At 35.8% G+C, this 14,742-nt stretch overlaps 1 protein-coding gene across 1 annotated transcript in view; it reads left to right on the top strand.

The window, feature by feature from the left end:
- LOC109101022 (extracellular tyrosine-protein kinase PKDCC-like) overlaps positions 1-11,576 on the top strand; it is a 28,349-nt gene extending 16,773 nt beyond the window's left edge. Inside the window, exons 5-7 of the mRNA XM_042736332.1 lie at positions 1,031-1,138; positions 7,510-7,683; positions 10,486-11,576. Coding sequence (XP_042592266.1) covers positions 1,031-1,138; positions 7,510-7,683; positions 10,486-10,580 — 377 coding nt within the window. The 3' untranslated portion in view covers positions 10,581-11,576. The remainder of the gene's footprint in view (positions 1-1,030; positions 1,139-7,509; positions 7,684-10,485) is intronic.
- The last annotated feature ends 3,166 nt before the right edge of the window (positions 11,577-14,742 follow it).

Genomic DNA, 14,742 nt, shown 5'->3' with positions numbered 1-14,742 from the left:
CTTTAAATTTGCATTTAAACTAAAAACAGATTTGTGTGAACTGTAAAATGTATTTAAAGCATGTGTGTGAATAAAAGTCCCTGCAGGTCATTCATAAGTCAAAAAAGCACAAAAAAAATAAATAAATAAAAAATCTAGTTTTATAAAATTTAACGTTGTTAAAAAGTCTTAAATATCTTGAATGATATATAACAAACATCTTAAACTCTGCTCATTTGCAACATTTTCTTTTTTATTTACCGTTAATTAATTCTAACCAATTTTCCCCGTATTTTGGGCTTGTAAATAATTAGTCCTGCATTATGCATAGATATGTTTTTTTCCCAAGTTATTATTTGTATTTTTGTTACAAAATAAACTGTATCTGCTATTTAATTCCATGCAGACTGTAAAAATAAAGACTAAGCACATTATTTAACACATATTATTCTCTCTCTCTCTATATATAGTGTTTATACACTTAAAGTAGATCTATAACTATTTACATAATTATTAAAGTCAGTTGCAGCGTAAATATTTAAAAACCTAGTGTATATTTTGTACTTAGTGTACTATTTTGAATGGATATGTCTCCTTTAATTTGTGTTATTAAAGAATAACACATATTAATTGATGCATTTTCAATTCTTCCCATTGTTCAACTTTCATATGCTGCCTGGAAAAAAGCAAGCATCAAGCAATGCTTTTTTTGTTTGCTCAAACATCCTCTACAAACATTCCTCCACTTCACATCCCAAGATTTCTCTTTCCGTCCCTCCCAGATGCCTTTTGTGTCTGCCCTTAATTCCTTTCCTTATGCGCTCTATCGTCATGTTCATCAGTATAATGGCATGTCAGATAGTGTTTGAAATCTGTTGAAATCTGACAACAGTCCGTGAAGCCGCGGGTAGCGTGGGTGGCCCAGCCTCGATCCTATCTTTCTCTCCCAGTGTCACGAAACGCCCACTTCAGCATCACTATGTAGGCATGTTTTCTTAATGACAAAATGTAAACCGTTATTAGTTGTTAATGATGTATGAATGTGTTTCAGGGGAGCTGATATGGGGCACAGACGAAACTCTGGTTCACCTCGAAAAAGTGCTGGATATCTACAGGAATGGACATTACCTCAAGAATAACACACAGACACACAAAACAGGTGAATGACCTGGACAGATACCAATATACCTTGACCTTTGACATTACTGAACACACTTGATAACAACTCATTTAGAAATACACAATTCTTATCTGGTCGGCAGGGAAATTATGCAGACTTTTAAGATACCTAACTTGGCAACATCACATATGTGACACTGGAGCACAAAACCAGTCATAAGTAGCACAGGTATATTTGTAGCAATAGCCAAAAATACACTGTATGGGTCAAAATTATCGATTTTTCTTTTATGCCAAAAATCATTAGGATATTAAGTAAAGATCAAGCACCATGAAGATATTTTGTACATTTCCCACAGTAAATATATTCAAATTAAATATTTGATTAGTAATATGCATTGCTAAGGATGTCATTTGAACAATTGTAAAGGCAATTTTCATAATATTTTTTTATTTTTTATTTTTTTGCACCGTCAGATTCCAGATATTCAAATATAATTATTCAATAGTATAGCATAAATATTTAATGATGTGTGGATTTTGAAAAAATTACCCTTACTGGTTTTGTGGTCCAGGGTCACATATGTTCTTCACAGATTAAGCAAACCCTGAATGTACTGCACTGAGTACATTCTGTTTTTTTTGCACATTTTTGTAATTCAAAATTGCAGACAGATTTGAGAGAAATGTTTACTGTATAGTAAATAGATTTCAATCGATACAGAGCAATTTTCATTTAATTTGTAAAATTACTTTTTTGTTTTAACATGACTGATTTTATTTATTTATTAATTTTTTTTTTTTTTTTTTGCTAAGCATCATGTGGTAGCACCAAAATCTTCTGGAATACTATCTGTAAGAGTTAGCCAGATCGACCTTTTGTGTGTTTCTTACAAAGAGTTGTAAATTTACATGTAAAGTCAGCAAAAAGTTTTTCAGATCAAGTTAAGTGCAGTCAACATTTAGAAAACTTAAAAATACTACAAAAAGTGTTTTTTTTTTAACTCAGTATTTTTGTCCAGTAAGATATGAAAGATATGAAATCATTTACTTGAGGAGCAAAATTACATTTAGGTCTTTTTTTCTATTCTAAAATATATATAAAAACAAATACGGTGAAAAAGAAAAATTGTCTGAAAAAGTGTTTCTTACTTCATTGGCAAATTTCTTTTTTTATAAGTGAAAAAATTAAAATAATGGTACATTTTCAGAAAAAAACCCCCCTCTGTTTCTCACTTGTAACTGTGGTGGTGTTCATCTGCTCATCTCGTAAGTACAGTACAATTATTCTGAAATGACTAGACGGCAGCAGAATCCTGGCAGTGAATGGGTTTAAACAGTTGTTCAGTCAGCGTGGAGAGAGAGGGAGATTTTGTGTGTGCATGTAAGGACAAATGAGAGGAGATTTAGAAGATTAGAGTTTATATAACTGGTGAGCAGAGGGGCTGCTCACAGGCCTGACGGACAAAACAGCCATCTCAGCACTCAGAAACACCTCAGCCTCTCTCCTCACTCCACCCCTGTTTTTACCATTCTGTCTCTATTCTCTTTTTCTTTCTTTGCTATCTCTCCTGCTCTTCTCTCTATGCTTCATTGGCAGTCTATAGCAGACAAACTTGTTGACTGATGAGAGCTTTAAGCAAGTGAGGGCCATCTTCTCCAGAGCCATTTAACTCTTTCCTCTCTCATCGGTCCCTGTCATTGCCATCTATAGTCTAGAAATTCAATTTAAAAGAGTATTGTTCTGCATTATGCTTCATACCAAGTTAATATACTTCATCATTTCTTTGTAGACCAGTTCTATGAGAATGGTTAACATTCAGTATCAAACTTGGTATGAATAGTTCTGTAATGAAAAAAAATGCAAATAACTACAGTAGTACAAATAACTAGTTACTGCACAGTAATAATTGTGCTGATATTCCCAATACAACACAATAGAAAACCACCCTTATTTATAGCGCATATTTAAAAACAACAGAAGTTGACCCAATGTGTTTACAGATTAATAAAACAATCAATTGAAACATTTAAATACAGCATATTATGATATTTGGCTATTTAACGATTGGTGTTGTATGGATACAGATGGGGCTTCCCTGCGGAATTCACTCCTGCCCAACACACATTAAAATCCCAGCATGCCTCTGGCTCACTACATCACCTTCTGTCTCATTTCTCCCGTGTTTTACAGGAACAACCAAAGAAAGAAAGAGCTCCATAAAGCATTAATTAGGGCAATAAAGAGTCTAATAGTTGCTCTTATTTACTGGCTTCGAGCTCCACTTAGTTGCCACGTGCGGCCCTCGCTCTCCTCGATCCCACCACGCTCACTCATCAGAAAGACCTCATCGAGGGCAGCTTGCCCAGTGACCTTCATTCAGAGCTGAAGAGAAATAGTGAATCACGTCAGTAAAGCCCATCCAGCCATATCCCTGAAGAGCCAGAGAGGGAAAATTCAGAGACTCAGAGATTCCGACATTTATAGTCTAGTAGTTGACATTTGTAGTACACAGTTAACTAGGCTGTTCTCCTTTTATCAGACCCATTGTCACAGTCCTGCGAATGAGGCCTTAAGTTTACATAACATCTTTCTCTGAGAGCGTAAAAACCAAGAAAAACTCTACAGACCATTTGAGATGCTTTCCAGAACCAGCAATGCAGCAGTGCCATATTGACAGCTCTCCAACTGATATATCCTGTCCACAAAGTGGACTACCCTGGGATCGTTTTTCGCGAAAGCGTACGAATACATGACCACATTGTCAGCATTTTTGCCAAAGGCATGCGGTCCATGACAATGTATCCATCGCCATTCCACTTCTAAACTGCACATTGTAAAAGAGCCGCATATGGATTGTGAAAACGCAGGCTGGCTGTATTTCAGCGCGGTTGACCGGCAGTTGGCGTGTAACCAAATGCGTCCTTCAATGTTCTTTAATGGTCATATTAATGGTGTATTAGCATGAAAAAGAGGAACGTCACACAAAGTGCTGTCAACAACTCAGTTTGATAATAGTAGATGAGTATGTGATGCAGGTTTGCTTGCTGGGTCTTGTCACAGTGTGCTAGCCAAGGGCTGCGTTCATATACTTTAAAGACAAGTGAAGCTCCTTTAAACACAATAATGCCGACCATGCTGACTGCTTAAAGGTGAAATATCATTCAAATTGGACTTTTTCCAAGTTTAAGTGCTATAATCGGGTCCCCAATGCATCTACCAACCCAGAAAACGTGGAAAAATAACAACCCAGTACATTTTTGGTAAACCTTTCTCTGCAAGCTTGTGAAATAATGAGCCGTTCAGATTTCGCTTCCCCCGTGACACATAAAGAGGATCTTATTATAATATTACCACCTCTTAATCTGCACGTTTCCATCCACAGCGCTGCTATTCTGTTTTCACAAGTGACAACAGTTCTAACCTCTTGGCTTAAGTTCAAGCAAAGCATGCTAACTGTTCTGTCGTTGGCACAGATGAACACAGAAAACTGTTTAGAGTCCCAGCCTTGGAGACAAGAAAGCAGTGGATTTATTGGTTTATTTACTGTATATTATGCTGCTTACGCTTATAATATTTGCTTATAATTAAAAATATATATTGTATATTTACTGTATTATACGCTTACCCAAACATGCAATTTCGTTCCCAGCTGTTTACCTTCACAGACATGACTGTTTTTGTAACTCATGTGTGTTTTAAACATAAACTTGTGTGTATTTGACAGTTTAAGCGCAATAAGACAAGAAAGAGAACTTAGGTTAGTACTCACATGCTGCATGACAGAAGGGTTATGTGCGCATGCTTCGGATGTGTGCATTCAGAAAACCAGATATCAGAAGTTTGAAAAGCATAATTTCAGCGTGATAGAAATGATTATCAAAACCAAACAGATTTTTTTTTTTTAAGCAGAGTATTGGCGGTATGAGCGGTAAAGGCACAGCCCTGTTCTGGAAAAGGGGGCAGGGAGCAGCAGCTCATTTACTTTTAAAGATACATCCACAAAAACATAGGCAATGCAATAGGCATATTCAAAATGATATAATAAATGATCTTTGGAGTATTTTGAACTGAAACTTCACTGACACATTCTGGGGACATCTGAGACTTATATTACATCTTGCAAAAAGTGGCATAATAGGTCTCCTTTAAATGATATTCAGTTGCTTTTATTTTTTGTAACACTTTATACAATACAGACTGTGTCAAAGAAGTTTCACAGCAGAATCAATTATGGAAAATCAAATATGGACACAATTCAGATTCTGCTGTAAAAGACAATAGTGTCATTGTTTCTCTCAAGTCAGTTCAGTTTTGGTTCTCAGAAACGTAACCATGTTTAGTGACTTTTTACCAAAGTCTGCCTTTCAGCAAATCAGTTAAACACGAAAGGCATGTCCTGTTATGAATATTTGTTTTGCTGTATAATGTGCCCCTTCCACACACACACTTTTCAGATTGTTCCTACTCGCCGTTTTCATCAAATCGAGTGGCTTGCAGCTGTTGAATTCATACGGGCTGAAACATATATTCTTTCGCTCATCTGAGAGAGAACAGCTGCCCCTTTTCAGTAATGTAATGTCATACATTCAGTATTACAAACACAATGTTGGGTTAATGTGAATCACGTCTTCTAATGTTGACTTGATACAACATGACTGAGATGAGAAACAGAAAGCTGCACTTTTTATGACAAAAGACACACATTAAAGGTCTGGCCATCATAGCTGCTGTGAGGAGAATGTTGGCAGCGTTACAGTGGTCTGTTCCTCACACATCTCTTCTCATTAGTTACTCCTGACATGTACTGAACTCATGACTCTACCGCCCACTTTAGTTTAATATCATACTGTGATGGGCAATCGATTAGGATGTGTCTCTTTTAACCCCACTTAAAGTGAAATCTCTTTTTTTTTTTTTTTGCAAGTTCTGCTGTATATTATCTAATATGCACATATTGGTTATGATTGTGACACAGTATTTTTATGTGGACAGACAAATTACTTGTCAGGACATGCTGGTAGGAACTATGGAGGCATTAATATATTACAATATAATCATCAATATTAAATATATCCTTATTACCATAACTAAAAAAAAACTGACATTGTCATTACTGTAATGTATAATGATATTATGTAATATTTTTTAATAAAGTATTTATTTGACATTATTATTATTGTTGTTGTTAAATAACATTATTTCAGAATATTTACTAACAATATTTGAATAACAATATTTAATGTTTATGTTATATAATATTATCCATTCTTCGACTGTGTATCCTCTGTAGGATCACAAAGAACCTAGAGGCTGTGATATTATGTTTATATAATTATTATTTATTATTTAAGTTATTTAAATGAAAGAACTTTTACATCATGGTAGTATTTAGTTATTTATTTATTGCTGTATGTGTATTTCAGTAAAGATAATCAAATGAGAATCACCATTACAAATAATAGGAATTGCTAAATTAAATTAAATTAAATTAAATTAAATTAAATTAAATTAAATTAAATTAAATTAAATTAAATTAAATTAAATTAAATTAAATTAAATTCAGTTCAATTACAAGTAAAGTGTACATTATGGTAAGAAGATAAGATTTTACTGCATCACAGTAAGGAGAATTTTTTTTTTCTTTTTCATTTTTTTTTTCTAAAACGTTTGTGTTTCTTTAGGTCAGTGATGTACTGCATTGTTGAAGGCCTGACAGTGCTGTGATAGGTGACAGAACGAGAGAGACGGGGCAGATGAATGTGTGGGTGGGACAGATGGGAGGGACATTGTTAGTTTTGTTTTCTTTTTTTGGTCGTCACTCCTCACATCGCCCTCTATTTATCTGCCTTTCTCTTTTTTTATCTGCTTCCCTCTTTCTCTTGGCCTCCCTCTGACTGTGACGGAGGCATTTATTGCAGTCGGGGTCATTTTGAGTGACTTTTAAAGTGTGTGTATGAGTGAGTTACTGAGGAAGCAAAAGATAAAGGCAGAATCAGAAGACACATGTCAAACAGCCTGAAGACTCCCCTCGTCAAAGAACAAGACAGCCCTCTGTGTTAACACAATGATGGAAATTGTTTCACTGTGGGTTAACCTCCTACACACAAAGACACTATGCTTTTCTTGGACAGTTGTTATGCTTTTGATTTATTGAGCAGTGTGTGTCAGTGCTGTCATGGGGGCTGTCAGTTTGGCTAGAAACACTGAACATGAAAGATTTACTTAGTGACATTCAGAACAGTAGCAATGCAATGAAATAAAATTAAATCAAAATACAATAAAATAAAATAAAAATCTGTTTGGTATTTCTCATAAATAACAAATATTTATAACTATATTCATTTCTTCAGTCTTCATTAGAATAACATCTTTTCCCAGATCTAATTCTTCCTTTTCTCTTTTGACAGAGTATAAACGTGTGTTAGATGCCTCGATAGCAGCGGAAAACTACCGCTGCTGGCCGTCCTATCAGCATGATGGATGCCTGCTGTCAGTCTTCAGCATCGATGAAGCTATTGACGTGTGTGAGAGCCATGCCCAATGCAGGGCTTTTATTATGACCAATCAGAGCACATGGACAGGTAATGTTGCACAGTGTTACTCTGTTTCTATATGTGACCCTGGACCACATAACCAGTCATAAGGGTCAACTTTTTGCAACTGAGATTTATACATCAGCAATAAATCAGCTTTCCATTGATGTATAGTTTTTTTATGATAGGACAATATTTACTGTGGGACAAATATCTTATATCTTCATGGAACATTATCTTTACTTAATATCCTAATGATTTTTGGCATAAAAGGAAAATCAATAATTTTGACCCATACAATGTATTTTTGGCTATTGCTACAAATATCCTTGTGCTAATTATGACTGGTTTTGTGGTCCAGTGTCACATATGTTCAGTTCATATTCTGATTTCAAATCATTAATTTACATTTGTTCATTTAGCAGTTGCTTTTGTCCAAAGTGACTTAGAAATAAGAAATGCAAAAAAGCTGTTCATACTAAAGCAGCTATGAGAGTTTTAAACTTGGCTGCATCTGAAATGGCATAATTTTTTGAGTAGGTACTTCTTTTTAATAAGTAATTACTTTGTAACTACAAAAAAAATTAAGTTCTATATCCTGACCCTTTCTACTATGGTAGCGCCATAACCTAAAAAACAAAAAAAAAACAACCGGATGTACGATGCATCTCCACTTCCTTTCGCTATAGAAAAGTGAAGCCAAAATATCCCATTATGGCTGCTGTAATCTTGTTCCGATGACCACATGGAGCCCGAGAAGTGATTCATTTAGAGCCTGTGGCTGTGCAGCAGTGATTCATTTGGAGTGGAAGTCTGTGCTGAAGTGATTCATTTGGAGCCTGAGTCTGCGCAGAAGTGGTTCATTTGGAGCCCGAGTCTGTATAATAGTGATTAGTTTGGAGCCTAAGTCTGCGCAGAAGTGGTTTATTTGGAGCCCGAGTCTGCGCAGTAGTGATTATCAGCTGGAGCCAGGGTATCAAAGTCCCCTCCAAACTCCCGCAGACCCGATCACAAGCTCACAATCAAGACACCACACCCCGTTTGTATAGCATCAGATAACTACTGTAACTAAAGGCAATGTTATTAGAAAAAGCCAGCACTTGAACATAGATTGGCATGTTAAGAACCCTCTAAAATGACGCAAACCATTTATTTGAGGGAAAATATGAGGGAAAATTTTATATAAAGTACAATTAGATTTGTTTGTTTTTATTTTTATTTTGGCTCATGTCCAATTCATTTACATGGAGAGGGTGGGGTTTATGACCTATACTGCAGCCGAAACCAGATGGCAGAAATACATCACAATACTAAAATAAAGTCAGTCGCAACTTCTGGTTTATGCTGACTTTTATGTTAAATATGCTACCATGTGTGGACTTGCTAACATCAAACTATAAAATAAATAGTTGGCACTATTTATATGTTGCACAGAGTTGCTGCCTATGTAGATTGTTTCAAACCGGTCACTTGTGAGGATCCATTTCAGTTAGGATGCCTAAGAGACAGCTGCCTATGTAGACAATAGACAGCATGGCAGCTCACTAGATTTTGAAACAGAGCCAATGTAGTGTGTTGTAATGTTAATGTAAATGTGTGCATGGATTTGTGTGAATGCACGTCCTTTGGGACATGATAAATGTCGTCCTGATGAGTGCTCTAACTGCCGTGACAATCCACTCCTCACATCCCACTCTCATTCCTCTCTTCTCTAAGCACCACACACAACAAAGGCATGTAGACCAGTGGTTCCTAAATGGTTGTCACAAACCCCAATATGAGCTGGAGATCTGTTCTTACAGTCCAATGCAACATTTAATGGCTCAGAAGTTGCCCTTTCAAAGCTCAAGATGTCATCAAGGTGTTTTAACGAAAGGTTCTTATAGGAGGAATAAAACTAGACACAAATGGGACAATGGTAGACATATAGAAGAAATATAGAGCTACAAGATTGATGTGGATAGCATTTCTCTGAACATTTCTCTTGAAAGAACTAGATGAGTACATATTGAAATCACTGACTTTTGATTAAAGTCTTTGTCCTGGAATCTGAAGAGTGATCATATCTGAGTATGTGAAACATGAGGCACATGAGATGATTGGGTATTTTTGTCAGGAGAAACATCTGAGAAGGAGGTTCCCCATTCCATAAACTCATTGTCTAAGAAAAAGATATTCAAATATTGAAGAGATTTTGTTTGCAATCCTTTTTGTTGTTGATCTCAAAACCTACAGTATTTTGCCTCAAATTTATTCATTGTTTGATAGAAGTGAGTGAGTGAAGTGTGGCCAAGTATGGTGACTCCTACTTGGAATTCGTGCTCTGCATTTAACCCATCCAAGTGCACACACACAGTAGTGAACACACACCCGGAGCAGGGGGCAGCCAATGCTGCGGCACCCGAGGAACAGTTCGGGGTTCGGTGCCTTGCTCAATGGTCTCACCTCAGTCGTGGTATTGAAGGTGGAGAGAGCACTGGACATTCACTTCCCCCACCTACAATCCTTGCCGGACCTGAGACTCAAACCCGCAACCTTCGGGTTACAAGCCTGCTCTCTCTCCATTAGGCCACGCTACGAATCTACATGACCAACTTGAACCCGTTACGAAATTCCCGATTGCATGAATTCCTATTGAAATGATGATTTCTAGAGTGAAAATTCGCCAAACATCAGTAAATGTGTACACACCTTTAGATTGGATGTTGTAGATCCACAGCACTCCCATATTTCTAATTCTCCCATTTCCTGTTTCTCACATCCTGTCTGTCCTGTCTTCCGTCTGCTGTTTTGTAGCAGGAAATGGCCATTCTTTCTCACAGCCTGTTTCACTCTGCTTGCTCTCTGCAGGTCATCAGCTTGCGCTCTTCAAAACCGGTGCAGCCAGCATGAAAGCGGCTCCAGGTAAACTTGCGTACATACGAGTGGGGGCAGCTGAGAGCTGAGAAGAGAGAGCGCCGTACAGCGTTGGTCAGACATCATCAGTATCTTCAGATCGTCTCCCTCTGAAGACACTCATGTGCTGTTCCCGAGGGCATGCTGCTCTGGATTCTGGAGGATGGTCAAAAGAGAAAGCACCTTTCAGGAAGTCAGAACTTTCTCGCTCAGGCAGAGGTCAGCTGTCAGCTATGTGCAATACTGCCTCTTTGAACCTGGGATTGGACTGTGAATGTGTTTGTGTACCTGGCAGAGATGCAGAGAGGCTGTTTGTGCTTGTCACGGCAACGTGTGTGTGTTTAATGAGGTCTCCTGTCAATATCGCTTTCATTCTTTCTTTCTTTCTCTCAATCTGTCATTGATTCTCTTTCTGTTCTGCCCACACAGAATCCTCCTTTATTTGCTCTGATATTCAGCACTTTTTCATCACGTGAAACAGGGTCTATTTGTTAAGCTTTTAAAAGCATTTGCTTTGATTTTTGAGATCTTTTTAAATATTTGCTAACGTAAAACAAATTCATCTGACAATTGATTCCAAATGCTCACTTAGACCGGTCTAAACAAGTAATTTATTGGTTTAACGAATGAAAATGCCTCTTCCAAACTGTGAAATCATTTTTTAAAGAGTTTGCTGAAACACACAAACAGATCAGCAGCAAATCTGGAAATTTATAGTAAAAATCAAAGTTTTTTTTTTGGTCTTGTCATTAAATCTTTTCATGTTTGTTTTTATTTTTTGTTATGGCAAAATGTAATGACACATTTGAGAGGTTAGTTGTGGTACGTCATTGTTAGATGGTGGTGGATGGTGGTTAGTCAGCCAATCCCCTTGTGGTGTGATAAAGTTTCCCAAGGAAATGTCATGTCAATCTATTACTTGACTGGTGAAGGAGTTCAAGAGTTTTCTGCTTTCAGCGAAAGCACTGAGATGTACATGTACATGTTTTCTAATGAGTCTTATGGTTGTGTTGTATATGAGAGTGATATTTTTATATTGAAATATAAAGTTATGAGACTTCAAAATGTGTCCTGGTCATTTTTTTGTGAGTGATTAACATTTTCAAGGTCAGGGTTACATTATATGAGTGTTTCAAAAAAAAAAAAAAAAAAAATTCAGGTATGAAGTAGGACTCAACATTTTTACACTTAAGGTTTAAGGTTTTATTTTTTAAAGAAATTTGTTCTTATTCAGCAAGGACATCTAAAATTAATCAAAAGTATTATTTATAATGTTATAAAAGATTTCTACTTCAAATAAATGCTGTTGTTTTGAACTTATTCTTTATCAAATATTCTTGAAAACAATTACAGTATTACCACATAATATTAACCAGCAAAAACTGTTTTTCACATTGATAATAATATGCACTATTCCACTTTTCAAATTCAATATTTAGGTTTTTTCAAATGTTTTAAAAGAGACGTAAACTACTTTCAGACTTGTATGTGAGAAATATATTAGTTTAAAAGTACTTTACAAGCAGTGTTGGGAAGGTTACTTTGGAAATGTACTAATAGGTTACAAATTGCAAGTTACCCTATTTAAATTGTAATATTAAATTGTAATATTGTATTAAGTATTGTAACTATTTCAGTTACTTTATTAAATAATGTAACTGATTACATTTGATTACTTTTTGATCGCTTTTCTAAATTTCTAACCAATGTTTTCAATTGTTAATAATTTTCAAACATTTGAAGCAGGCGAGGTTAACCTTACAGTAGGTCTCAGCACTGGTTATTATAAGACTTTCCAAATCCTTCATCACTTGAATTAAGATTATAATAATATAATTTTAAAGCCCAGCCAACACAAAACCCGACTTACTTTGAGTTCATTCTGAGGTTAAATACAGATTTAAAATCATTACAAGAAACACTTTACAGTAATAGATATGATACTGTTTATTTATTTATTTATTTATTTATTTATTTATTTATTTATTTATTTATTTATTATTATTATTATTATTAAATATTTGCATAGCTATGATAGAAAGCATTGGCATCTAACCATGCCTTGGAAAAAACAAAACAACAACAACAAAACAGTTAATTTAAAAAATAAAGCATATACATAAACCCAAATAGGAAATAAAACAGTTATCGAAAAAGCATGTGTCCTAAACTCCTGAAACATTGGTGTCTCATATTTTAGAGCAGTCAATGCAATTTGGGAAAGAAATCAATCAAATCTGTATGTGGGTTAAAATATTCAGACGTAACCCTCTTTAACATTTTCATAAGTAACTGTAATTTAATTATATATATTTTTTTTTTCTCAGCAACTGTAACAGATTATAGTTACATTTATTTTGTAATTAAATTATGTAATTCCATTAAATTATGTAACTAATTACTCTCCAACACAAGCAAAATAAATTGTGATTGGTCCCTTTATATATCTGTCAGATTGTCTCTTCCTGTCTAAGTGGCTGGTTCTTGACCAGAATAAGCAACAAAATGGACTAGTCTTCATACCAAAAGTCAAAAGCCTGTCAGCATAGCCAGATGAGAGAGGCACAAGCCTTTAACCCTTAATCAATTTTGTGCATATGCAAGATAAACAGGTGCTTGCTGTTTTTGTTGTTTGTTGATTTGGACAAACACCTGCACAGAGCTCGTGGACTTCCTGTTTCAGTTTCCTGTGAGGATCCCAAAACCAAACTCAAATAAACTTCAGTCAACAGAGTAATTTGTTAACCCGAATCACCTGCTCTGTCCAGCCTAACATTCCCAACGGTCCTCAGCAGGTACAGAATCAGTGCCAATTTTCCTCCTGACACACAGCTGCTCTCCATATGCCACCGTATAAATCCTCTTTCCACAGGGGCTCATTTCTACATCGTGACTGATAGAGAAAGATGGATCCACAAAGACTTGAAAACCCAGGCCGGATCAGATCTTTAGAAAGGGGTGTGTGGGGACTCAACGCTCAAGTGTGTGTTAATGTGTATGTGTCAGACTGAGAGATAAGGAGGGAAAGTGAGACACAAAGACTGAGAGAGAGTGAGGGACACATCTGTCTTCTATTGGCCTGAGGGATTATGGCTTTTCCTGAGGCACGGCTCCAGGCTGTGAGAGAGACGGGGCGAAGGAAGGGCTTACAGATGAAGAAAGGGTGAGAGGGATTGTGGGTTAGCTGCAGCCCCGCTAATGAGATACAGACCCCATGGTAAAAATGTCACCTCAAATGCTGTAACGTGCAGTGGTTTTCTGAAATGAGGAGAAAACATCCACCTTTCTGCATTTTGGTTTTGTTAGTTCAACTTGTTTGAGTGTATCATTGGTCCTGAAGGTGAGAGCGACTAAATGATGACAGTTTTCAATTGTGAACTATCGTCCCAGTGCTATCATTCATTACAGTATAACTTCCAACTAAAGTGACTCATGTAAGTGGAAGGAATTTCTACCGATGTAAAGAAGCAATGGAAAAAAATTATGTAGAGTGAACGCCAGCTGGCATATTAGCAAAACTAAGGCAGGGTTAGTTGTACTGGATTTTACATGGATTTTTCTTTTTCTCTTCTGTTAAACACAAAATAAGATATTTTGAAGAATGTGGATAACCAAACAGTTGCTGGTAGCCATTGACTTCCATATTATTATTATTATTATTATTATTATTATTATTATTATTATTATTATTATTATTATTGTTTCATTGAAGTCAATGGCTACGCCAACTCTTTGATTACCAACATTTTTCAAACAAAATGTATTTTTTTGTGTTCAGTGGAATAGAGAAACTCTTACAGGTTTGGAACAACTTAAGGGTGAGTAAATAATAATAGAATTTTAACATTTGGGTGAACTTTCCTTTTAAAGGATTCATATCATCTTTTATTATTGTATTTTCCCACTTTGTTTTGCACTGGTAAAAGTCATAAATGAGTTTTATGACCATTTTCCATCCTTTCTCTGACCTTCAGAATTAAACAGGCTGTTTTGCTATTTTGCCATTTAGACCTTTATGTAAATGCCTTCTTCATGTGTCCAAGAAATAAAAGCCCTTATGAGGCATGGGTAAATGAATATGAAAACCATAAAAGTATCATAAAAATATAATAAATGTAGTCCATACAAGTTTGTGCACTATATTATAGAACTATTTTATTATATGTGTGCAATGTCCTTTTAAAGACGTTCAGACATTCAGTAGTTGTTTAG

The sequence above is a fragment of the Cyprinus carpio genome, chromosome B13 (genome assembly GCF_018340385.1).
Source record: "Cyprinus carpio isolate SPL01 chromosome B13, ASM1834038v1, whole genome shotgun sequence".
Taxonomy (NCBI): Eukaryota; Metazoa; Chordata; class Actinopteri; order Cypriniformes; family Cyprinidae; genus Cyprinus; species Cyprinus carpio.
This window is presented reverse-complemented; position numbering and strand designations above follow the sequence as displayed.